The sequence below is a fragment of the Gordionus sp. m RMFG-2023 genome, chromosome 1 (assembly GCF_954871325.1).
Source record: "Gordionus sp. m RMFG-2023 chromosome 1, tfGorSpeb1-WG-v2, whole genome shotgun sequence".
In the NCBI taxonomy this organism is placed as follows: Eukaryota; Metazoa; Nematomorpha; class Gordioida; order Chordodea; family Parachordodidae; genus Gordionus; species Gordionus sp. m RMFG-2023.
The window spans coordinates 26,015,442-26,041,821 of record NC_088775.1 but is presented as its reverse complement, the minus strand read 5'-3'; the positions used below and the strand labels follow the sequence as shown (position 1 = coordinate 26,041,821).

The window sequence follows — 26,380 nt, the reverse complement described above, 5'->3', positions numbered from 1 at the left end:
GATTTTTCATACTTTTGAATTTCTTAGTATGGTGTTCAGTAATTATAAATTAGATATTTAGATTCATCGTCCTGAATCCAGAGGTATATTTTGAGTTCCGAAAATTATAGGGGGGGGGGGGGTTAGTTTTATCCCCAATTATGTAAGATAAAATTAACAAACTCCCTTTCGCAAAAACTCCTTTTTTTTTACTTTGCGCCAATTTTAATTTTTAATTGCGCCTTTTATTTTCCCTAAAAAGGGACTAATTTAATAATTTGTTTTTACTTGATAAAATTTAGATAAAGTTTTTTTTATAAAATACGTGTCTGTTTAATATTAAATAATTTGCGTTTTATTTCTGAATTTTTCTTAATTAACCCATTATGGCCCATACACGCTCATATGAACTGACTGGGTCTCCTACTATACTACCCGTACTTCACTTACAATAATACATGTGAATAAATATTTATGGCTTAAATTGATAATAAAATATTTTTGGTGAAAATTGGATATTTCGGGATCTATTTTATATTTCAGTTATGAGGGAAGGAGTCTGGAGGTCTCTATATATTCTTTCCTCCGGCAATCCAGCAATTAATTAATAATCTATAAAATAAAAGGATTTATACATTCTCATCGAACAAAATAACCAACATTTATTTAGATGATGTGTGTAACGAAAATTCAAAAATAAATATAGAAAGAAATATCTTCTTAACTTTGTAAATTGTAATACTTTATAATAAGCATCTGATTTTTTTTAAAACATAGGTCGTAATATTTATAATAATAATTTTAACAAAAATAAAAAGATTATCTAAATATAAAATATCGTATAATAATAATTTAAAATAAATAACATATAATTTTTTTTGTTTGCGACGCGATATATTTTTTTTTAAATCGCAAAATATTGTGTTTATTTTCTTGGAAAAACAACAAAAAAATATTTAAAAAAAACTCCACTAAGACCGAAAATGTTCGATCCAAGATAAAGGTTGATGGTTGGGTAACTTGGCCTTTATGTTGAATTGCTTTATAACGGCATCCATGGCTACATTATTACCACTGTAATAGGCGGAGATGGCATTATGAAAAAGGACCAATTGCTTTCTTACCACTTTGATCTGTAAAAAAATTAAATAATAAAGAAATAATGGTGGACATTGATTTTATAGAAAATAAAAGAAATCATTTATCTAAGAAATCAAATTTTTAAAGCTGTTAGTCGGTCGATTTTAGAATCAACTGGTCTGTTTCGATGAAAGACTTTACAAATTCAAATTTTTACATCGATAACGATTTTAGCCTTCCGCGATTCGGGACGGGCTTAGACCGATATATTAATTTTGAGTAAAGAACCGGAAATGTTGAACTAAAGCTATATTATTTAATATTTCTGGATGAATCTCAATCGAACGGTTATATTTATAAGTTTATCTCGTTATTTTTGCGTAAATATCTGTATATTTTATAACTCTCATGAGATAAAATTTGGCGTAGAATTTTAAAAAAAATCGTGGAAATATTTGTTTGAAAAATTCTTTTTAAGATAAGGTAAAAAAAATAGAGTTATTAAACTATTTAGATAAAAATGAAATATAGTAATTCAATAAATTATCATTTCTTTATAACAGGAGGTCATCAAAATAAAAAAATAACCGAGCTACCTCGTGGTTATCTTTCCACCCCAGTTATAGTTAGCACCCTAGATTAATGGCTCCCATAGGTCTAGCTCTGCTTTATGCCTTCGGGAAGAAAGTTATTATCCCCGGTGATTCTAAGGAAAAAAATTTTTCAGGCAGAGAATATTTCTAAATATATACAGATCTAGCTGCATATCCATCCACAGATATAGATCTACACCCTTATAATATTGATTTTTAATTGTAAAATTGCATTTAAATGTTTTTTAAGAGATATGTAGATATTTAAAAATAATTTTCTTTCAAAAAAAATTAAGTTAATAATATATTTTTTTAAACCGGTTAACAAACGCCCAAATCCAAATATGGTTTGGCACAGGTCATTAAACGATTAATTAATCTTCAATAGAAACACTATTTAGCTCTATAGTGGTGTCCTGATTTGGAAAATATTTTGAACCTCTAATTTAAGATTTAAAAAAATAAAATAAATTGAAGGGTATGAATAAATAAAAATTATATAAGATTAGTAAGATGCAAAATAAGTTAAAGGTTCCTAATTATCGGATCATATTTTAAGTATAAAATCAGTTTTTTTTAAAATAAAATTAGTTAAAAAGAAATTTTCAATCAAATAATTTAAAAAAATCAATTGGGTTCAAATTCTGTATTTTCAACTTAAAAAAAACATTTACATCTTTGATAAAAAATTTATCCAATGAAAATGGGAGGTAAACTTTTCATAACTAATGGAATATTCAAAAGGTTACCGGAAAAAACCAAGTAAATTATACCGGGTTTTTTACAATTTTAAAATCTCTAGGATCAGCTAGACCCCTCAAAACCTATTCATGGGCTAAATTTACTTATACATGCAAAGTTTTTAGGATCGCTGGTCTCAAAAACCTCACATTACTGAAGAGTTTATTAATAAAAACTATGCTGATCCTCAAATTTTTCCCCCATCCAATTAGATCGGGTGAATTAGCGAAGTCCAACCTATTATACTATTAAAACAACAACTAAAAGATCTATTAGAAATTTACAAAAAATCCGGAAACATTAATTTACATTGTTGAGTTATCAATCAACTCACCCGATTTTCGTCCAGAAATTTCAGTTTGATGGACAAATCGTTGCGGATCTTGTCGAATTTGTCCTTGGAAATATTAAACTGCCTTGTGCTTTCGGCTATCTTCGCCTCCGAAACCGGTTTAGTCTTTAAGAGTTTCGTTAAATTCTCGATCTCCGTGCGATAAGCGTCAAACTCTAACCTAAAAATAGATCAATTCAAAAAATTGTTAAAAAGAACAAATGTTAGAATCTATAATTTTTTTTATTCCCTGGAATTCCAGCCCAACATAAATATATATATATATATCAAAAGGTTCGATTAGAGTTGCCGCTAATTCATTTTTTCCCCGCCAGCGAAAACAATTTTAATTAAAATTTTTAATCGGAGAGTTTGAAAAAAAACCTTTCTATGGTGATGGGGGCAATTTTTTAAAGTTCTTTTTTAATGTTTACATATTTTTTTTATATATTCTTATTTCTTTTTTTTTAAATATATTTAATTTTGATATCGTTTATATTGTATTTTATTTCTAAAATGAAACCGTTTTTAAATAAAATTATTCATAAAAAAAGAAAAGATCAAAAAAAATTAAGATTACATCATGTAGGATTTTTGGTATCGTTCTACTTGTGTATTTTTATTTATGAAAATTACTGATATTTTCTGAAATTTCCCTCTATAATACTAAATCTGGGGCAAGGCCTGGGTGCAATGAAGTGTTAATATAGTTAAAAATCCCTATTTATCATCAAAATGCAAATGTAAACTAGTCAAAAATTGTTATATCCGATATATGTATTTATAATTAAAATAAGAACTAGCAGACCCTAACCGGATTTTTATGCATAAAGATAACAAAAAATTTACTAAAAAAACAATTTTTCCTGCATTTTCAAGATCTCTGAAGATTTTTAATCAAACTGACGAATTCTCATAATACTTTCAATTTTTCCTTGGGGTTGTATAATTAATATTTTAAATTAAATATGGATTGAATACAGAAAATTACTTATGAGCACATTTTTCTCCATTTTAGTGTGTTAGACCTTAAAAATGTGATTTGAATAAATTTCTATACACTATGCGCAGATCACTCGGAATAAGGAAATTTTCTTCCCAAGTGGCGTAGTTGCAAACTTCTAAGGCTTCAACAAATTTCGACAAGGTTTCTCCATTTTGTTGATATCTCTGTCTTACCCCTCATTCGCAGTTAACGCGATTTCCAGCGAATTTGCGTTAACTGTGAATGTAGGTTTAGCCAGTAGAGATTGAGTTGTAAGTTCAATCATTGAAAGTATATAGCTTTAGAAATTTCGTTAAAACATTTTCATCCAGATTTTCTGGAATAAAATAAAATTTGTCAAAAAGATACATTGCGACAAAAAACATAGAGAGTATTAAGTAAATCGTCTGTGGTATCTTTAGTTAGTAACTGAAAACGTTTAGTATTATTTACAATGGAGGTTCTAAAGGCTAAGTATACCTTTTATTTTAAAAGTCTTCAGTTCAAGCGAGGAGCCGGAGGAAATAGATACTGCAGGAGTAGAGTATAGATAATTACCAAAGCAGGTGACTATAAAATTTACAATGTACTCAATCTCTCTCACTAATATGGTTCCACGTCTTTATAGAGAAACCATTATAGAGAATGTATTTTATAGAGAAACATTTATAGAGAAAACAATTATAGAGAATGCATTTATAGAGAATTGTTTTATAGAGAATGTAATTTATAGAGAATGATTTTAAAGAGAATTATTTTATAGAGAATGTGCTTTATAGAGAATGACTTCAAAGAGAATGATTTTATAGAGAATGCCGTTTATAGAGAATGGTTTTATAGAGAATGTCTATTATAGAGAATGATTTTAAAGAGAATTATTTTATAGAGAAGGTCCTTAATAGAGAATGACTTCAAAGAGAATGATTTTATAGAGAATGTTGTTTATAGAGAATGATTTTAAAGAGAATTACTTTTATAGAGAATTATTTTGTAGAGAATTACATTGTAGAAAATCATTTTGTAGAGAATTACATTGTAGAGAATTATTTTATGGAAAATTATTTTCTAGATCTTGATTTTATAGAGAAATATTATATATGGGACAATTGTAGAGTTCAAAAAATTTATGCGGGATTTGAAAAATATATCAAAATTAACATTTTAATAATACAATTCAGTTTATTTGTTGTATTTTTTCGATGACTTTATTTGTTTCAACAATGGTTTTTTTGTAAAATCTTTTTAGTTCATATCAAGGTTTAGCTTGATTATTAACTCAGCTAAACCAAGCCTGAAACGATTTGTTAAATATGTATTAACTGTTATTAAAGAGAATCTAAACTGAACCAACCATTTTTAAAATTTTTATATATTGCATTTATATGTCAGCTACCTAAATTAGCCTATAGAAGGGTTCTTAACTTTATCCTTATGGATATAATATGACGGACGAGAATCTTGATTTTAATTTTAATTAAGAAAAGGTTTTAACCAGTTGTTTGGGTAAAAAATATGTCACATTCCCGTTCGTTCTGCGTTTCGGAACACGTTTCTAAATATAATTTTCTTTCTATTTTATTATACAAATTTTATTCATACTTTTTAATATAGATAACTAAGAATTCATTAATCTCAAATGATACGCTTTTGGGGTTCCACATATTTATAGAGAAACCAATATTTTTGATTTATAAGCACCATAATTTTGTCCTTCCTAAAAAACCAAAACCGTAAATTGAAGGTTTCTATATAAAATATTATAGCGAATGCATTACCGCAAATGCATTATAGCGAACGCATTATCATGCATTATAGCGAGTATAATACAGCAAAAATATTATAGCGAATGCATTATCGCAAATGTATTATCGCGAATGCATTATCTCAAATGAATTACATCAGTTGCTATATCTAAAATGGAGTTTGATGAAACTACAATTTTATATTTATCGGCCTTTAGACAGACTTAGTTGAACCTGGAAATTAAGTTAAAGTTGGGCTTGGGTCTAAAAATATTTTTTTTTAAAATAGGGTTAAGGCTTTTGATTTTTTTGACTCAAAAAATATAAAAAAGATTCTAAGCAATAAAATAGATTTCTCTAAAGATTAGGGTAAAGGAATTAAATTTTTATATTAATTGATTGTTTAATATGCGTTTAGGTATATTTTTCAATTAAATTTGGGACAGGACAAGCTCAGGCCTAAAATTTAAAATTATGGCTAGGCTCCTAAAAATAAAGATTTTGGATGGAGCTTTGGCCGAAATAAATAAAATTTGCAAGGCACTAAGAAAAAAAGTTTTATTTAAAACATTGAGCCAAAATGATAATTAGACCTCGGATTTATATTATTCTTTGACAAAGCATGCTTTGATTAGTGAGGGATTTAGTATGGACTTGATAAACATTTTTTGATAATAAATTTATATAAAGTTATCTTATTGTTTAATCAAAAAGACAAGGTCAAAGCTTATCACAACAAGACATGAAACAATATTCAGCATCATAGGTAGATTGTCGAATTGAATTACTACGTGTAATCTCTGATGATGAAATTGCCACTATTGTGACTTAGGAATTGGGAAAAAAATAGATTATTGATTTCCTTAATTGATTCTTGCTAAATTCTTGCTTCCTGACGAGTCTTTTTTCCAATTATGTGATCAAAGACAAAATTATACAAAAATAGATATAGAAGTATAATAAATATAAGTAGAGCTAAAATTGAATGAATTGAACATGCCTCTATTAAAAATAACTTAGCTATTTTTAACACAAATTATAGTACATTCCCATTTCAATTCAGTTGCTATATTTTATTAATCTGATGAATGTCATAAATTTTATTAGAGTGGCGATAATAGTGATTGGACGTTACTATCATCGCTGAAGATGAGAAAATTTAATGGAATGAAATATTTACTTTGTGAGTTGTACTTCAAGGAGTAGATACAACCCTAAAAAATCGAAAGGTGGAAAATATCTCTTTTTTACATTTTCTATGCCTTTATATATAACTGTCTCAGGAAGCTTAGATAATGAAAATCCTTATGCTATGCTGGAAAATAAAAATATTGCTTTAATCATGAAAATTTTTTTATTAAGAAACATCCACCCCTCCTCCCAACAGAAAAGTTTGAATAAATAATTAGCCCTAATGATACGAAGAAATTTAAATATTAATGATAATTATACTTGCTTATAACCAGATCTATAGACCGACTACCAATAATAAAAAGACGCTTAACCATTCAAACAATGTTAAACAGGACCTTTTACCACAGGGGAAGGGGTTATAACTCATGATTGGCATTGAAATTAAAATGGGTAGTTTGTATTTGGAATTCCGTTGTTCTGATTTTGATGTGGTATAGGAAATGAGGAGAGTGGGGGAAGAAGGGGGTAGTATTATAATATATGATGAAAAATCTTTTGATAATTAGGTATCTGAAATAACTTCTAAGTGTAAAAGAGTTAGTAAAATATTGTGCAATCTGCTGCAAATATCAAGCTTCGATATTTTTTAAAGAAAGACATTACAATGTGATGGAAATCAGAAGACTTCTTATAATCATATGATGACAAGCTTGTCTGTGAACCAACCATATTTAAACAAATTGGTATCAATAAATATAATCCCTATATGTAAATAAAAAATTTCTTATAAATATTAAAAGTCTGATCTTCGGAATGTTTAACAAGTTCAAAAAACCTATAAAAAACATTTTAAACTTTTTGATTCACCTTTCTCTACACCCCTAAGGAGTTTAGGCTTGTAATAAGAAATTTTTATTTTACTAAAATCAATTTAGAGAAAAAAGTGTATTATTTTAAATTTTGTCAATGTATAATTTTTAGGTAAGGGTTTGAACTATCATTTTGTATTTTGTAAATTCAGATACAATTATTTTCGGACCTATGACGATTTTGACAGAAATTGATCCAACCACCCCCTGGTCTTCCCTGCCTACCCTGTGAATATTAGACAGTACTCTAATGATCTTTTAACTAAACTTAATGTTGGTAAGGCGATAGTTTAATGGGTAATGTTTTATTTTTTGTTATTATTTGCATTTAAAATCCTTAATTGAGTGCGTTTTATTAAATTTAAAAATCTGATTTTGACAGAAATGCACCTGAATAAGTGTAGAATACCCACCCTTAATGTTGCGCAATCGGTTAATTTTAGGCAATTCCAAAACGGTTAGCCAAGTTTTTAGATTAAAAAATCGTCTAAGCATAATTAGGCTTAGCATAAAAATAGCGAAAACTAATTATTCAAAAATTAGGCATCGGCTAAGGAGTCGGTTAATCGCCCGTCATATATCGTTACATAATAAATATTTAAAATAATTTTAATAAAGGCCAGGCTTAGTGTTGCGTAACGCTGACGGGCGATTAGCCTAGCTCCCAGTCCCTACATTTTGTCTAATTAGTTTTAGGCGATTTTTCGGTTAAGCCAAATTATGTTTAGCTGATTTTTAGGCTACTAACACTACTTATAAATTTCAGATTAATGTAAATTAAAATTTCTTCAGAAGTTCAATATAAGATCTTCTGAAATTTATAGAGTGGGTATATTCTACACATATTATAATGCATTTTCGGCAAAATCTGATATAAAATTTAATAAAACGCGCTCAATTTATGATTTAAAATGAAAAAATAGAAAATAAAATTATTAAATACAAAAATATTTTGGCGCAATCGTATGAAATTCCCATGGTAGATTCTCTTCGGAATTGGTAAAATCAGATTTATTAGGGAAATTATAAAAGTGCACTATAAATCAGAGACCTACAGGCCCGACCTTAAACCCGGGACGTATTTTAATTTTTTTAAATACACGGGCCGGTCAAAAAAAGCTTTTTTTAAAAAACTCAAGCCGGGCCATATATTTTAAAACCAAATATTTTAACACCATTATTATCTAGGCAAATTAAAAATAGATAATATATTTTTTAAAAATCGGGGCCGGGCCAAGCAGATTAAAATAATGCACAAAGCAACTAAATATTGACAAAATTTTCTAAAACAATTGGCGTAAGGCTGGCTTTGTTGCTAGTAGTTTTTTTTTAAATGGCTACTCTACTAGTTAAAGCAAAGCACTAATAGAAACTGATAAAGAAGGAAACATTTTCATAATTTTAGTATTACTACTTCTAATTGTTCAGCGTATTTTAAAAAAAATAACAAAAGGAAACTCAAAAATATTATCATAATTATTCATAAGCAATACAAATCAGGAACGTGAATAAATTTTTTTATGATTATTTTTTCCCTTTTTCTATTCAAGGGTTCCGAGAATTTATATGACGGCATCTGGCTTTTTTTGAGAAAATTTATTTCTAAAATAATACTTATTCATTTTCTATAAAATTCTATAAAATTATTCTCTATAAAATCCTTCTCTATAAAATAATTCTCTCTAAAACAATTCTTTGTAAAATTTTCTCTATAAAATAATTCTCTGTAAAACCCTTCTCTGTAAAATATTCTCTATAAAATCATTCTCTATAAACGACATTCTATATAATTGTTTTCTCTTTAAAAGTTTCTCTATAAAATAAATTCTCTATAAACGAAATTCTCTACAAAATCATTCTCTATAAATGAGATTCTCTATAAACGACATTCTCTATAATTGTTTTCTCTTTAAAAGTTTTTCTATAAAATCATTCTCTATAAACGATATTCTCTACAAAATCATTCTCTATAAATGAGATTCTCTATAAACGACATTCTCTATAATTGTTTTCTCTTTAAAAGTTTCTCTATAAAATAAATTCTCTATAAAATCATTCTCTATAAACGATATTCTTTATAAACGACATTCTCTACAATTGTTTTCTCTATATTTGCATTCTCTATAAAAGATTCTCTGTAAAGACGGGATACCCACTAATTCACCCTAAATCTTTTGCCGGACTTGATGAATTAAACCTATAAGGAAGTATTAAAATATGGGTGGATATTCCTCAATCGTAGGGATGTGATATATATATTTTTTTTTAAATCCTTTAGCATTATGCGCACAATATCAAGAGATCCATGATTGGATTCTTATTCATCTCCGTGATATAATTTGGGGAAGGAGAACCAAAATATATAATCATTCTTTTTCTTCTATTTTTTTGGTTTTATTAATATATTTTTTCTTATTCGTATAATGCGGGTAAAATTTTGGTTATTTACGCTTTTTATTTGGTTTATAATAAATAGATTAATTTATTCGGGCAGATTTTATAATAAGAAATGGGCAATAAAATTGATAAGAAATGGGCAGTATAAAAAAACACTTGGTAGGTATTTCAAATTTTTGGTAAGTTAATATCAACTTTCAAGTTTTTTATAGATTTGGGCAGTATTTAAATAAATAGGAAGTTTCAAAATTTGGTAGGTAATTTAAATTTTCAGGTTTTTTTTTACTTAAGAAGTTTTAATTTTTTTGAACAATAACGTTGAAAGTATGTGATGAAACCGTTCATGTTTATCTAATTACTATGAACCTGGTATTGGTAAGAATGAAAACGCCAAAAATCAGGCATACATCTGGATGAAATAAAAAATACAATGGCTGTTAAAAAAGTTATTCTTTGTGCTGACAAATCAATTATCTATTATTAGCTCAAAGCCAATTTATTTTAATAAAGCCTCTGAATTATTTATTGAAAAAGGATAGTTTTTCCTGTCTGTTAAATATTTTAAAACTAAATGGCTAGATAAAAATAACACACCATATGAAGAGTTTAAACATCAAGAAAAAAAATGCATTAGCATGAAATTGGTGATTAATGATGAAAATACTTAGAAAATTTACAGTCGATTAAGGTGGGTTTTTTAAACTTTAAGTATTTTAATTTTAAAATCATTTGAATATAATTGTCGTTTAAATAAACGTTTCTTTAAACTATATATCAAAAAATTCCAAATCATTTTTCCATTAACGGTAACCAACGACTAAATAATAATAATATTAACCCATAAGGCCTAATAAAATGAACTATTTGCGATAATAAAATCATGTTGATGTTTATCATTACCTCAACAGTTTTATTTAAAAAAATGGTTGCTAAGAAAATAGTCTATGCAAATATAATTTAAGGCAAATCCAATAATTACTTTAAGGCAATTAATCAATAAGAAATAAATTTTAAAAATTTAGTCTGGTTAAAACTACCATCATAAATGAATATGTATTTTAATTATTTATGTAATCATGGTAAAACTGTTATACCATAACGGATCTCCTTTTGATATTTTATTTGTCAATTTAGTAATTTTTTAATATTTGACATGTTAATTTTCATATAATATACACGATAACCTATAATAAAGAGTTATTTGTATAAATATTAAACAATTTTCAAATAAATTCTAAAAAATTTAGTTTACAACTCAACCTTATATATTTTATCTTCTACTCAATATTTTTTAAATACTGCCCAAATAATTTATTTTTAAAAATACTATCCATTTTGGATTAATTTACTGTCCAAAAAAAATCATAGCCTTTATAAAATTCATTTGAGTATTATTTTTTTAATGCTACCTTTTTTAAATCACATATTAAAAATTTGATATTTTTATTTTAAAAAAATTACGACTCCCCCCCCCCCTTCCCTGCATAACTTTTAAATATTATATTTTAATCAATAAACTATTATATTATTAATTTTGCATAAATATCACTAGTTATTTTATGAAAAGCATTAATTACTTTACTAAAAGAATTATAATCTATTATAATAATCCTCAAAAAACGTCAATCAAGTTTAGCCAAGAGTGTTCTTTTAAAAAATATTTGTGCAATGATAATCATCTAGCAATTTTAAGCCAATAATTCCCATGTGATTTATAATATGGCGTAACACAATATCCATATCAAATTTGCCACTGTAGGTAAAATATTCTTTTTTCAACAAATTTTATTTAGATAATATATTTAAAATATTTGCTGAACACCAAAGTAAACACTATTTATTTCAGTATATCCAAAGAATAGGCAAATTTAAATTCTTCTTATTTTATTTTTGTGTGAACTTTCATTAATCTATGACATCTGGGCTGAATCAAGGAGAGTTGACTTCAAAGTTAAACTTCAATTATCTTATTTTTGATGAGATCACAAATATCGGTTCCCGTTCCAAATCGCTAAAACAAAAATCGAAAACTGGGATTTTGGATGATTAAAATTTTCAATTTAAATACAAGTGTTTAGTCCCCTAGTATCTAATAATATTAATTTCAAATTTACTTTAAAAATTTTCTAGGAGATATAAGCCAGGCTCCCAATTTTTAGCGATTTAGAACATATCCCCAAATAATATCAAGGTAAAAATTCCTTTCATCAGAGTCTATGACATCTGGGTTGAATAGAGAAGAATTTTAATGGTAAAAATTCATATATTTTAAATTTATATAAAATAAATTTCTTTTTACCTTTTAAAACCGAATTAATCAGAATTCAGAGATGCCATATCAATATCAGATGATGTTAAGATATTAGTAATATTAGCCAATTCTTTCATTTTCAAAAGTATAATTTTTAACAAATAATTTTTATGCTTTATTTTATCATGAATTTTTTTTTCTTTCTTAAATCAAGGCTTACACCAAAATATATGTTGCTGAACACCAAAATATATGTTGCTGAACACCAAAATAAACACTATTTATAATAATGGAGAGTGGTTAAATTAAAAACACTATGAAATATCACTTCTATAATATATCAGATTTCAACTAATATATATATATATAAAGTTCAGGCAAGCTTAGTAAAAAATTGAAATTAGGCCAAGCAAAACTTGGGATGGAACTAAATTCCCACTGGCCTAAAAATGTTGTAATTTACAGACCTCTGATGATATGCAATTATATATCTTTGTTACTCTTTATTTTATCATGAATTTCATATATATAATTGAATATTTGTTTTTTTTAAACCAAAGCTTATACCAAAATATATGTTGCTGTGCACCAAAGTAAACACTATTTATAATATTGGAGAGTGGTTAAATTAAAAACACTATACTTTATGAATTATCACTTCTATGAAATATCAGAATTCAGCAAATATATATAAAAAAAAGGTCAGACAACTTTAGTAAAAAATTGAAATTGGGATGAGCATTTTAAATTCTCATTGGGCCTAAAAATGTTGTCATTTCAGACCTCTGTTGGTAAATGCATAGGAAAATAAATGTGGCAAATACATTATTTATAAATGAATTCCTTGGTAGAAGTAAAATATCATTATGATCTGATGTTTTCGGTGTCATACTGGCTAAAAGTCTGCAATGGGCAGGTTTTGGTTCACCTGCCTGCTCATTTATTTTAAAAAAATTTTTAACTTGCCTGTCCAATGCTTAAAATTATTATATTGGTTGATTTGGTTCTTTAATGTTTTTTACTTAAATTTAAAAGAAATCAGTTGCTCATTTTGTCTGAAATTATTTCAAATTCACCTGCCCATTGTTAAAAATATCATTAGCCCTCCACTCACCAACTCAATATCTTTCAGTATATCCAAAGAATAAGCAAGTTTAAATTAGGCTAAACCTTCATCTACCAAGAATAAATTTAGGTTTTAAATTGCAAATGAATATATAAAAATTCATGTAGGAATATTTTTTTATTGAGCACATAAATATAATTTTTACAGATTTTCTGAAATTAATATAATGAAGATTATGTTTTAAAGGTATATTTATATTGAAGGTAATAAATATATCTGCAGAGACCTGTAGGTACCATTTGCAACCCTGGATTTTTTTTTTAAATTTTGGCATTGCCTGGTATGGATTTTTTAAATTTATTTTCAAATAGATAATAATGGCTTTAAAATTGTCATCATGGAAGCAGATTTGGACTTATTAAGAATGAGTCTATTAAAATTGGTTTAAGAAATTGAAAACCAATATTTTGGGAAAAGCTCCACAGCTTGTTCCATCATCAAGATTCCTAATATACACCAAATCAAATTTAGATTTAAGATAATGGATGAGATCATGAATACCAAGGTAAAATAAATGAGGACATGTGGCCCCCTGCTGGATCCTTCAAAATCAATGACACGTGGACTGAATAATGGAGAGCTTTAATGTTATAGTATGTCTCTAGGAATTTTGAATAATCACGAAATTTGGGATAAAAAAAAATTTACGAAATGTTCAATAAATTTGCTATTGAAAGCATTTTAAAGTCTACTTTGATAATAGCCATAGGAGGAGAATTCTGAATATAATACAAATGGCATGTGAAGCTATTTTGCCTTCTCATTTAACACCAAATCCTAAATGATACGTAGACTTCAGGTCTTTTTATAAGTATTTATGAAGGTTTCAAAAGCTTATAAATAATTCTTGATGAGTGTAGATTTTATAAGAAGTGAGAGGACAAAAACCATTGTGTCTGGGTAAATTTTTTTTTTACAAATATCATAACTTAAAAATCATATTTTTTTATTCCATATTTTCCATAATATATTTGGTCTTTTTTCTAAAAATTTATAGAAATCTTGGAAGAATACATATGGATAATATATTTCTCTCATTTGATTATTGATTAAAGAAAAGATTTTTCAACGTTGGCATTATGAGCTGATATAGAAAAAAATAAAGCCTGCTATAATAGCAGTTCACTACATTGTCGAAGGATTGGGATATAAAATAAATTTGACCCATTTTTGGTGAAGAGCAGGTTTTAAATATTCAACACGTCTGATTTTATTTGTAATAAATAATTTAAAGTTGCAAAATTGGCTGAACAACTTTGACTCATCTAAAGAAACATTTTTATTTTTTTATAAAAATTTCTAAATCTGACTACTTGGGAACATTTTTAATTTCCATCCATTTGAAACATTCCAATTCTTCTAGAGGTTCTGATTAGAGAGTAAAATATAAAATTTGATGTCTATACATTCAATAAATTATCATTGGATTTATTTAATTTTTTGTCCATTTTTAATATCTGTTTCAAATGTTGCTTGAAGATAATTTAAACTCTCATCTAGCAAGAATATATTTTTTAGATTATAAATTACAAATACAAATGAATAAGAAATATTTTTAAAGAGTTTTTATTATGCGCATAAATTAAAATTACTAAACCATATACTTAATAAATTTTATAATAAATAATGGAAAATTTTAGAATAACCCTTCATCTAAAAAACCATTGTTAAATAAAGGTAAAATCTATTATTTATCCATCATTAAATAAAGGCGAAAATTCTGATTCCCCGTCATTTTTGAAGGGCTATCAGCTAGTCTTTATATAACAGCCCTGCAAGCTCAATTTTTTTCCGACCGCGATTTTTAATTTTTAGGCCTTGGGCCGAGCTTCAGGTCTAAGCAGGGCTTTGTTTTACGAGACTTGTTTATTTTGAATTTATCTTTTGATATTGATTGAATAAATAATAAAATTGACTTGATCGACTAATATCGATTTTAGTAGCGTCTTACAAATACTAAGACTTAGGGCATACCAGAGGGTTAGGCCTTAAGAACGTAATGCAAGAAGATAGCAAATATAGCATATTAATTTAGAATTTCTATATTTTAAAATAATATTAAATTGTATATATCATCTGCAGATACCATCTTCACGGCCCAACCGATCTTTTTAAAAAAATATTTTTCCGCCTGGCCAGATTCTAAAACATATTACATTTATTTTTAATTTTTATAGTTTTTAAAATATACGGCCCAATATTATATATAAAATATATTTTAGGCTTGTCCCGAGTATTTAAAAAAAAATTTTTAGACCTAGCCCAGGTATCTGATGGTCTCTGATATATATATATAATATCTTTTAAACTCTGTAAAATTTTATAACTATCTATTTACATTTATAGTATTAATTTTGTTTTAAAAATGAATACCAAAAGGTCAATTTTTCAAACGCTAGCGCTCTGGGTATGTTCTTAACCTAATCTAACGTAAGTGATATCAATACCTAGTGTCGGAAAAACTAATTTATAACAAGCAAAGTTGTTAATATGTTCTTAATTAAAAAAATAGAAATGAATGGGGTATACTGGAGTATATGTGTATTACATCTAATTTTAAACAAAGCGTAAACGTGCATCAACGTGCTTGCCGAATCTAATCTTCCTCCGAAAAAACGAGGAGGAACAAATATTCACCTATAAACAAAATACACTTCGTTCTGAGTGATACCTCTACTTTAGCGACTTCGGTCATGAGGCCCTATCCTCAAATAATTTTTATATCTTCATTAAATTATTGTCATTCAAATATTTTAACAATTCGCGAGTCACGTAGCTTTATTTTTTTTTAAATCTATTTCCCTTTTTAAAAATTCATATATTATTAATTTCGTATTATTCTATTTTTTAAATATTTTGAATTATATTAGTTTTTATATATAATACATTATATAACCATTCATTAAATTGGATAGAACTTCAGAATAAAAAAAAAGATTTGTCGAATATTATATAATTTGATATTTTAAATTAAATATTAATTTATATATGTACCTATTATAGCTATTGTGTACATGTTATTTTTAAATAGTAAGTGAAATTTTTTAATATGTTATTACCTTTTTTTCTAGTATTGTTAAAAGTTACTTTAGAAAAGTAACTTCTTACATTTTTTTAAAGTAACCAGTTACCGCATAGTATTGTTAAAACCTCGATTTGAGTGATTTTTTAAAAAATGAATAAAATATTTTTTCGAAGCCAGGAGATTTTGCCAAGAGGGCCAAACTTTTTGCCTGGTTTTGGCGAAATCTCGAGGGAATATATATTTGGCTAAAATCCATATTACTAAGCTATAACAGAGTTGTTAAAGCTACGCGCTATCTTTTTTGATAGCTATAGCTAATAGCGGCTATTTTTGTAATCATTAAATTTTTAAGCGCGCTACTTGATTTGAAAAAAATGTAATGAAGGTAAGTATAAACATGAAAATTTAAATATAATATCATAATTAATTATAATTTTTATGATTTATTATTTAATTTTGAAATTGAAATATATTTTCAATTTGTAATTTATATTTTCATTTGTATTATAAACCTAAATCTGTTAATAATTTAAAATGTCATCGCCTATGGATATCCAAATCGTTGAAAGTGATTCAGACAATATTAATGAAACGGAAGATACCAGGGAAGAAAATGTTCTTAATAGCTATAATACAAATTTCCCATTCCCTAGATTTGAAAAATTTTTTTAAATAAATATAAAAACTAAAAACTGGCTTCAAATTTATTTGTTTAAATGTAAAAATATTTCCTCAAATCAATCAGTTATAACCTCAAGAAACACCTAAAGGTAAATTGTCATTTTTACATTCTAATAGTATTTTTTATAAGACTGTTCATGCCAATAGTTTTAAGGAAATGGAGAAACATCTAAATAATTTTAGAATAGGCGGCTCTACATCCAAAAAGACTAATTCAATTCAAACCAAATTAATTAATAATACAATGCCAATATTTCTCAGAAATTGGCTGATAATTATTGTTGATTTTATAATTGATACAGTTCAGCCAATGTCCTTGGTTGATAATCCATCATTTACCATGATGATTAAAAATCTATCCACTGGTACAACAATTTAATGTCGCCAGACACTAATGAATAAAATACCAGATAACTTTAAAATGATGAAAGATGCTCTAATAGTAGAGTTATCAGATATATCATATATATGTACCACGGCAGATAGTTGGACACATAACAAAAGGTAAAAACTTATAAAATGCAACAAATTACCATAAATATTTATTTTTATTACATAAATTTTTTTATAATCAAAACTAACTATATTTTAATATTTATAAATGTTGATTTTTATATATTTACTATACAATAACATTATAGGCAAAAAAAAACAAATTTATTATAAAAAGTAGCTAATAGCGCACTACTTTTTTTATAAATAACGATAGCGGTAGCGCGCTACTTTTAAAAGCAGCGATTAACAACTCTGGGCTATAAATACAAATAGTTACCAAGTTACTTTATAAAATATTTATGTAATTCGGAATTTTTAATATAATTTTTTTTTATTTATACGAAATAATTTAGCGATTTAAAATTTTTAATCAAATTAATTTGCATAAAAATACAATTTATATAAAGAAATAATTGCACTGGTTAAAATATACTATAGTGGTAAAATTAATTTGCGAAAAATAAATATCACAATATATTATTTATATACTTGCACCGAAACGATATAAAAATTTCATAAAAAATTTAAATTTATGAATTTTCATTTGACTTTATTTAAACAATAATCTATTTTCAAAATTAATGTCTAAAAGATGTGCTAATTTTCACAAAAAAATAAGTTTCCCTAGTCAAATTTGCCGAAGGAGTGCTTGATGTGAGATATTATATTTAATAAACACTAATTTTAAATTTGGGAATAAATTTAGTTTGTCATAAATATACAGGGACCCGAACTTTTATTTATAACGGTTCAGTATGCAAAAAATTATAATGGTTACGGTTCTTAAGAAAAAATTTATAAAGTTACGGTTCGGTTCAGTTAATTGTAAAGGTTCATTAATATTAGATATTTTTAAAATTATTTTTAATGAAGCAACACCATCGTATAATGATTTTAATTATGAATATAAAATTTTTGCTATAACTTAGGTTATTGTTTATTTATAAAATAGATATGAAATTAATTTATTTTATTTATACTATGAATAATATATATAAAAAAATATGTAAGAATACTCATTTTTAAATATATTATTTGAATGTATATATTTTTTAATATAAGTGGATTCATATTTGTTAGTGTGATAATGACATAAATATTAGCCCCGAAAAGGCCCTTCCAACAGAAATTTGTGTTACGGGAACCGCAAGTACTATAAGAGCATTTATATAATTCTGGATATTCAAATTTTTTTCCAATACATAAAACTGATATTTTTTAGTTTAATTAAATAAATGAAACTAAATCAAAAATTGATAAATTAAATATTTTGCATACTAAAATAGAGAAAAGAGGAGTGCTCAAATACTATATGAAGAAGTTAATAGATTGTGGATCAGAAAATTTTTTGGGGACATAAAATTTCCACCAATTTAAGTCATAGGGAAACAATTAATACATATCTTATGGATATTAAACAAATATTTTGTTCATTTAATAATTATAAATAACGACGCAGATATGGTAAAATATGTAATACACCACAGGGAAAAAAATGAAAAAATACTTATTTTATTTTGGCTGAAACCGGTTTAACTTTTTATAAAGGTTCTTTTTACTCCTTCAAAAAATTATTATATCGGTTTGGTTAGAGTTTAGAATTTATAAAGGTTTAACGGGTCATTCCGGTTCACTTCGGGTCCCTGTAAATATATAACTAGCTTTAGATTCGTTACTTATTGGTAAAAATGTTTAGTCAAAATAATAAAATTTAAATCGGATGATGTTAAATATTATTGACGCCGAACCGAACCCATTTTATATGTTTTTATGTTAGATTTTAAGCCGAATAGTTAAAAGGAATCGAATTTAGTCCAGTTCATCAAAAAATGGGTCTAACCATGTTAGGGGTTCAAGGTTCGTGAATCACTGCTATATATAAGACATTACTAAAGTAATGATAAATTACAAATATTAATTACACATCACATGTTATAAATGAAATGTTAAAAAACGAGAAAAAACGGCGAAAAAAAATAAAATAAGCTTAAAAATCATTATTAAACGAAATTTAGCACTAAGAAATTAAATGTATTAAATTAATTTTCTAAAAAAAATAATAAAATAAAAATATTTCTATAAACTCAATTTAAAAATAATATCCAAAAAAATATTAATAGATTTTATTTTCTATATGGTTTTGTAATGATATTAAAAAAAATAATTGAAAAAAACATCCCTAATTATAAAATATTTTCACGAGGCGTTGTGAGCAAATTTGCCCATTTTCTAATTAGTGGCAATATCACGTAACTAAACAAAAAAGTGTTTTTGTTATATTCATAAAATTTGATATTTTTGTTTTAACTCAAAAGCCCTTTTTTAAATTTAGTAGGGTAACGACACCCATATAAAATTCGCGAAAATTGAGAATTAAAAAAATAAAAGGTAAATAAATATAAAACTAAAATACACAGATAACGTTAAATTTTTAGGTTAATATTTTTTACATCTAAAACTTTATTTAGGATTAGAATAATATTAACATATTAGTAAATTCGCCATTTCTAAAATGCAATTTCGTGAATAAACAATGAATTATGAATTAAGGAATACCTTACGTAATAGATTTATAGTAAAATATATAATTTGTAATAAATGACCGAATTAGGGAATATTAAGCATAATTTATGTAATAAAAAAATTAATGTATGTATAAGCATAAAAAGCAAAAAAACCATTTCGCAAAATGGCCCCTTGTAGTAAGGGCTCTAAAGATATACCATAGTGATGCGAGCTAAGGTTATAATATAGAGAACATATACTTATATCAATCTAGATTATTAAAAAGCTGAGCTGGGTAAAAAAATAAATACAAAAGACCTGATAAAAAATTTTCACTGGCCTTAAGGGCTGCAAGCGTATTAGGAAATTATTAAAATTTATTTTAATTTTCTAAATCTTACTATCGTAATATGTATCAGAAATGCGCCAATATTGGGGCCATTATATCCTTGCTCTCTTCCCCTAATCGCTATAATGGTTGTGTCGGTGCAACTCCAATATATATGTATGTTCATTTTTATTAAGTTAGGTTTACTACCTAAATGTATTTAAGGAAAATTTTTGTGTCCAACACAAAGTAAAAACTAGGGGTGTACCGATACCATTTTTTATAGGCCGATCCGATCCAATCCGATAATAGATTAATATCGGCCGGTTACCGATCCGATATTAAATTAATATCGGCCGGTTACCGATCCGATATCATATTTAATTTTGTATTATGTAAAGATACCAATGGTTTTAATTTTTAATATACTTTTTATTAGTATAACATCTATAATTTAACTATACCATAACTTATGTCATTTAAATATATTATAATGATCAGTTATAGTTTATATTCAATTCAATTGCAATTTTAAAATTATATAAAATATTTTTATTGTTAAATCACTTTTATATAATAAATAATAACATTAATCTATATACAAAATAAGTAATAAACAAATATATTAAGAAATTTAAAATAAATATTTAAAATAATATTTAGCATTAATATATCGAAAATTTCTTTTTAGAAATACCAATATTTCCAATTTATCAGAGGTCAGCCTGCGGCGATGGTAACTATCAATATCACCAGCTTCACTAAAAACAGATTCTGAAGAGATTATCAACGCACACTTTTATAAACAGAATGCGCAAAAAAATAACAATATGAAAGAATGTTTACTAATTAATTATTATTAAAAAAATTACATATAAAAATGGATTTCGATTTTATTTATAAAAATAAATGATTTTAGATATAACTTTTTTAAAAAATATTATAACATTTTATTTTGTTAAAGACGCTATTCTATATCTAATCGGATCGGCAAATTTTATAATATTGGCCTATAACCGATACTTTAAAATGGGTGAAATAACGGCCCGATCCGATCCAATAAATATATCGGTACATCCCTAGCAAAAACACTAACGATATAATTGTGGTACGTATGCTTTTGTGTTTCTCGGGGACCCAAAAAAAGGATCCATTTGCCAACCAGGTTAATTAATAATCGGTGGTCATTTTACGACCCGGCATCGATTTCAAAATTTTGGCACATTCAAAAATATAATGTGCCTTTTTTTAAAAAACAATGATGGAAAGATCGAAAAAAAGGGATATTTGGCTCCAAATCAAATCATATTCCTAAACGGCTCTAATAAAGAAGGTCCAATTAAGACCGACCCGGGTTTCTGATCTTAAAGTCGAGAATCCTTTCTTTCTATCCCTTCTTTATCTCTCGAATTTTCAAACATATATACATATCTTATATAAAATAAACACCTAATGGATTCATATTGCTTGACTGTGAGAAGCGTGTCTTCAATGGTTTTGTTGACAAGCGTGCTGATATTGGAGACGAAAAAATTTAACGCTTGAATGAAGGATTCCATATTCCTGCTGATAACTTTTTGCGTTTCGGCGTTATAAGAAAATTCTTCCTAATTTTCCAATATTTGTTTTATTTTTAAAATATAAATGTTAAATAGGAACAGACAGAGTCAACGGCCCCATGTAATTTTTTTTATTTGATTCGGACCGAGCCTCGAGGCGGATGAGCCTTCGGTCTATTTTGCGTTTAAATACAATAAAAAATTAGTAATTTTTTTCTTCTCTTCTTAAATTACAATAATTCCTTACGTTAAATTTATCGATTATAAATAAACTTTCTTATATTAAATAACATTTCGCCTATAATAAGATATAAGGTTATTTATACATGATATTATAATATAAGAAACGTAATTAAAATTATGGAAAAAAATAATAATATAAAAAAAATTTTAATTTTATAAAAAATATCTAAATTTAAAAAAAGAAAAATGGTGCCGAAACACCTAAATAAACAATTAAGCGAAACACCTATGTAAATAATAAATTTAGTTAGAACATTAGCGACTATAAAATAAAGCTGTGTCTTGAAACACCATATTTTTTTTCTTATTTCGCGTTTTTCGATAAAATTTGTAAATTTTAGAATTTAATGTTTTTGACAAAGTTTAAATATTAGTATATTTCCCTTAGAGTCCTGGAAGTCAGCCCTAAGTCGGGAATGGGATTAAATTTCTATTCAAAAAATGCCGAACCCAGCTCGAACCTAAAAATGAATAAAAATTTCAAGCAGGGCCGGGTTCGGATCGAAAAATAAACTATAATCTGTTGGGCCTAATTTCTCTCTCTAGAATTCCGGGTGTAAATGACACCAGACCGGTCGTCTCTTAGTCAGGGACATTTTTGTCTGTTTGATATGGCGTCAAATTACGTGAGATTTCCTATCCACATTCTACACATATTCTAGGGCTGTATGTAAGCGTCACATTTAATGAGGTTTCTTTTAACGCTTCAAAAATGCAACGATAATATTCGCGCTTTATAAATTATTACGAAATTTAGATGCATGCGTCATTTTTTTAAGGGAGATATGGAAGGAAGCGTTGATGTATTTACATTATTATAAGGCCTTTAAAATTTAAATAATGCCATCTAGATTGGAAACGTTTTAATGTTGCCTAGGGCTGAATTAAGAACGAACGCGATTTAACAGATGAATCGAGTTCATAAATTTTATTAATGCGATTAATTATAACTTATTTTGAAATAAATTATTATAAATATAAATTATTTTTATTAACTAGATTAGGTAATAAATGGCGAAACATCGCGTCAAACGTGAGCCCAAAATTAACAGCCGATAGTTTATAAAAATCTTTTATCTCTTTATTAGTAATAATTAATAATTATTAGATTATCATTATGATTGGAATAAAGATAAAATTTATAATAAAAAAAATTCGATCTCAAGATTTATATAAAATCAATCAGCTGTTAAATCACGCCGCATCACATCCCACTATGATTTTAAAATGTGGTTCCAAAATAAACGCATTCAATTCAGATTTTTCATAACAACATATATCTCATTCTTTTTTCACCTGAAGTTCAGGGGATTTTTGAGCCAGTTCCCCGAAAAGTTCGCTCAAACAGTTTTGGGCCTCCTTGGCATGGTAAAGATGGGACGAAAAGACCCTCACGAGCGTTATCAGCTGAGTGTACTTGTGTTTAGTGTCGCGGAGTACCTGAACGCGGGATTCGAGATCAAGATCGATCGTCCGAACGCCGTTACCCAAGTGCTGAAGTACCAACTGTTTCGTGCACTTGAGCGTCGACAGGCTCCAGTGTTTTATCTCCTCTAACTTATCTGGGTTTATGCCCAATTTGAGTAGTAGAGCCTCGGGCATTCCGTCTAAAACTCCGGCGGTCTCGTGACAATTGTTGTTGGGCGACGTGTTGTTGTCGTGCGATGTGTTTTCCATTGCGTTTTTGCTAGTCCCGGAAGAAGAAAGGGCAGCAGGAATTGGATTATATGCGCGACTCAAATCGATTAAATTGTCGGTCCCATTGCTGTAGTTTGTGTGGAAGGCTAAAGTGGCAGGAATGGTTTCTACATGTGTTTTTTTAAATTAGATAATTATATTAGGGTAGGATAGGGATGTAGAAAGAACTGAATGGGGAAGCCATAGAGCCAAGCTGTCATGGGGCGGGTACTACTTTAACATACAATGTTCAGGGTAAAATATTAGGTTATTGTATAAGTTGGGTTGCTGAATAAATATGGCTATTATAAGGTTCTCATATCAAATTAAATTTTTAGGGGGGTGGGGGTGAGGGGTATCTAATTTTCTTTAAAACGTTGCGAATAAAACAAGTACCTTAGCAAGTGTTCGATTTATGATAACACATGTTTAGTATATTTATAAGATGTTAGCAACATTCATTTACCTCAAATTTTTACATCCTGATGCGATAAATATAAGTACATAAATGGGGTGGGGGGGGGGTAATTTGCGATGGGTAAATATCACCCATCCTTTTATCGTTGAAAAAAGGTTAATGAAGGAAGAATTATCAATAAATATATTTGTTTTAAAAAGGGAGGTCCATAACATAAAGGGTGTCTGCTCCATGGTTATAATATTTATAAAAAGCCCGCCCATGTCTGTTTATATTTCTAAAAAACACATTTGTTGCAGGAACATAGTCATTATAATGTTTGGATAGACCGTCTTCCCTTTTTAAATGGCCATCAAAAGCAAATTTACACTTCCAAACACAAATCGATTTATAAATCTCAGCAATAAATTTTCTTGATCTTGGTGCCAAGTTGGTAAATACCTTTTTTGAGATTGACTATAAAATGAATGGACCGAATTCTAAGGTTACAGAAAAAAATATAATCTCGGACCTCAATGCTCGAGTCATTTGTTCATGCACTTGCTGAGCTGAATTAGAGCTATCTTTCGGCACTATGTACCATCATGACTGATAAATTATTCATGTCAGAGAAAGGTAATCGTTTAATGTTTATTGAACAATGCCTTTCATCGTTTTGGATAGATGATCTTCGCATATAATCAAATCATGTTTCTTTTTTTTTTGCTTTTTAGTCATAGGTCGTTTATCTCAGATATAATGTGCACATACAGCAGCCCGGAAGAAGGGCACTTTGAGTTTTTTATTCCTGTTCTGTTCCCAATTCCAAGTTCCAGAACGTTCAGAGATGCGTCCCTGAATAAATATTATTTCATTCTATTTTATTATATTATAATATACAAATTTTACTTATTATTTTTATATATATTCATTTTCTCTAATATTTCGCATATTTATTAATTAGCAAATATGTTTTAAACAATTTTATAAAATTTTTAGCTCTAAGAAAATAAAAAATGGCACATCAATCTAATTTTAAAGAGTATAAATCCCAGAACATTCGTATTAAATACATCTGTCAAACACCTCCTTTTTATATTAATTCAGTTAAAACTTTGAACAACTATTTGCTAAATAGTTTATTAAAGCTTATGAATATTCAAATTTCTGCTCCAGATTTATGTATTGAATTATAATAACAAAACATTTTAATAGTTTTATTATCATTACAAGTTAAGACCAAAATGAATCTAACAATAGAACAGCAATACTTTTATAAAAAAAAGTAGGGCTGTGCCGATCTACATATTTTTCACCATCCGATCCGATATTGCTTCAAAACCGATCCGATATTTATACTGATTTTTAATCACCCCCGTTTGAACCAAATGTAATTAAGAAATCAATATTTTTTATGCAAAAAATCGAATTATGAATTTAATTTAATTTTTTATTTCTACAATTAAGACTATAATAAAAAAAATATATTTAATAATATATCCATTTTATGTTGGTATGAATTATAAAATTGTAATATTTAATATATAATATTAGATTTTTTAAATAAAATAAGCTTCTACGATATGGACTATATATATCTCCTGCCGTACTGAAGGCAGACTCAGATGATTCCGCAGATAACGCGTTTTGCAAAATTATCTTTGTCTTTTGTAAATATTTCCACAATTCAGATACCATATTTAAAAAAAATTCTTTTATTTAAAGTATAAATAAAAAAATTGGCGTTATTTGAAAAAATTTAAAATAAATAAAACTTTGGGTGTTCCTTTCTATTTTTATAAAAAAAAACTTTTAAAATACTAGTGTTGTTAAACGGCTCGTTTTGAGCCGATTTTTAAAAATGGCTAACTCAATATTTTAGCCAGAAAAGTATTGCTTAAGTCTCGAGATTTCGTTAATAGTTGTCCAAACCTTTGTTCCTCCTACAAACAAAATCTTCATGCTTGCGTAATATTATTCTGGATAAAATACTGAGTTAGCCGTTTTTAAAAATCGGTTCAAAACGAGCCCTTTAACAACACTATAAAATACTATAAATCTATTTTTAAAAAAGAAATAAAATTTTAAAAAATTATTTAGAAAATATTATAATAATGTAAAATAAATAAACATAACATAAAATAACAAAAAAAAGTTAAAAAGATCGAATCGGATCGGTTTTTACAGGTATCGGCCCGATCCGATATTTTTAGAAAACGTTAAATAACGTTACCGGTCCGAT

At 27.0% G+C, this 26,380-nt stretch overlaps 1 protein-coding gene across 1 annotated transcript in view; it reads right to left on the bottom strand.

Annotated features, from left to right (window-relative positions):
* Positions 1–737: 737 nt before the first annotated feature.
* The window catches only part of LOC135931011 (arfaptin-2-like), a 31,914-nt gene continuing 6,271 nt past the window's right edge, over positions 738–26,380 (bottom strand). The window contains exons 2-5 of the mRNA XM_065467857.1: positions 23,361–23,869; positions 21,712–21,869; positions 2,728–2,905; positions 738–1,112 (exon numbers count right to left, since the gene is read on the bottom strand). Of these exons, the coding sequence (XP_065323929.1) occupies positions 951–1,112; positions 2,728–2,905; positions 21,712–21,869; positions 23,361–23,869 (1,007 nt within the window). The 3' untranslated portion in view covers positions 738–950. The remainder of the gene's footprint in view (positions 1,113–2,727; positions 2,906–21,711; positions 21,870–23,360; positions 23,870–26,380) is intronic.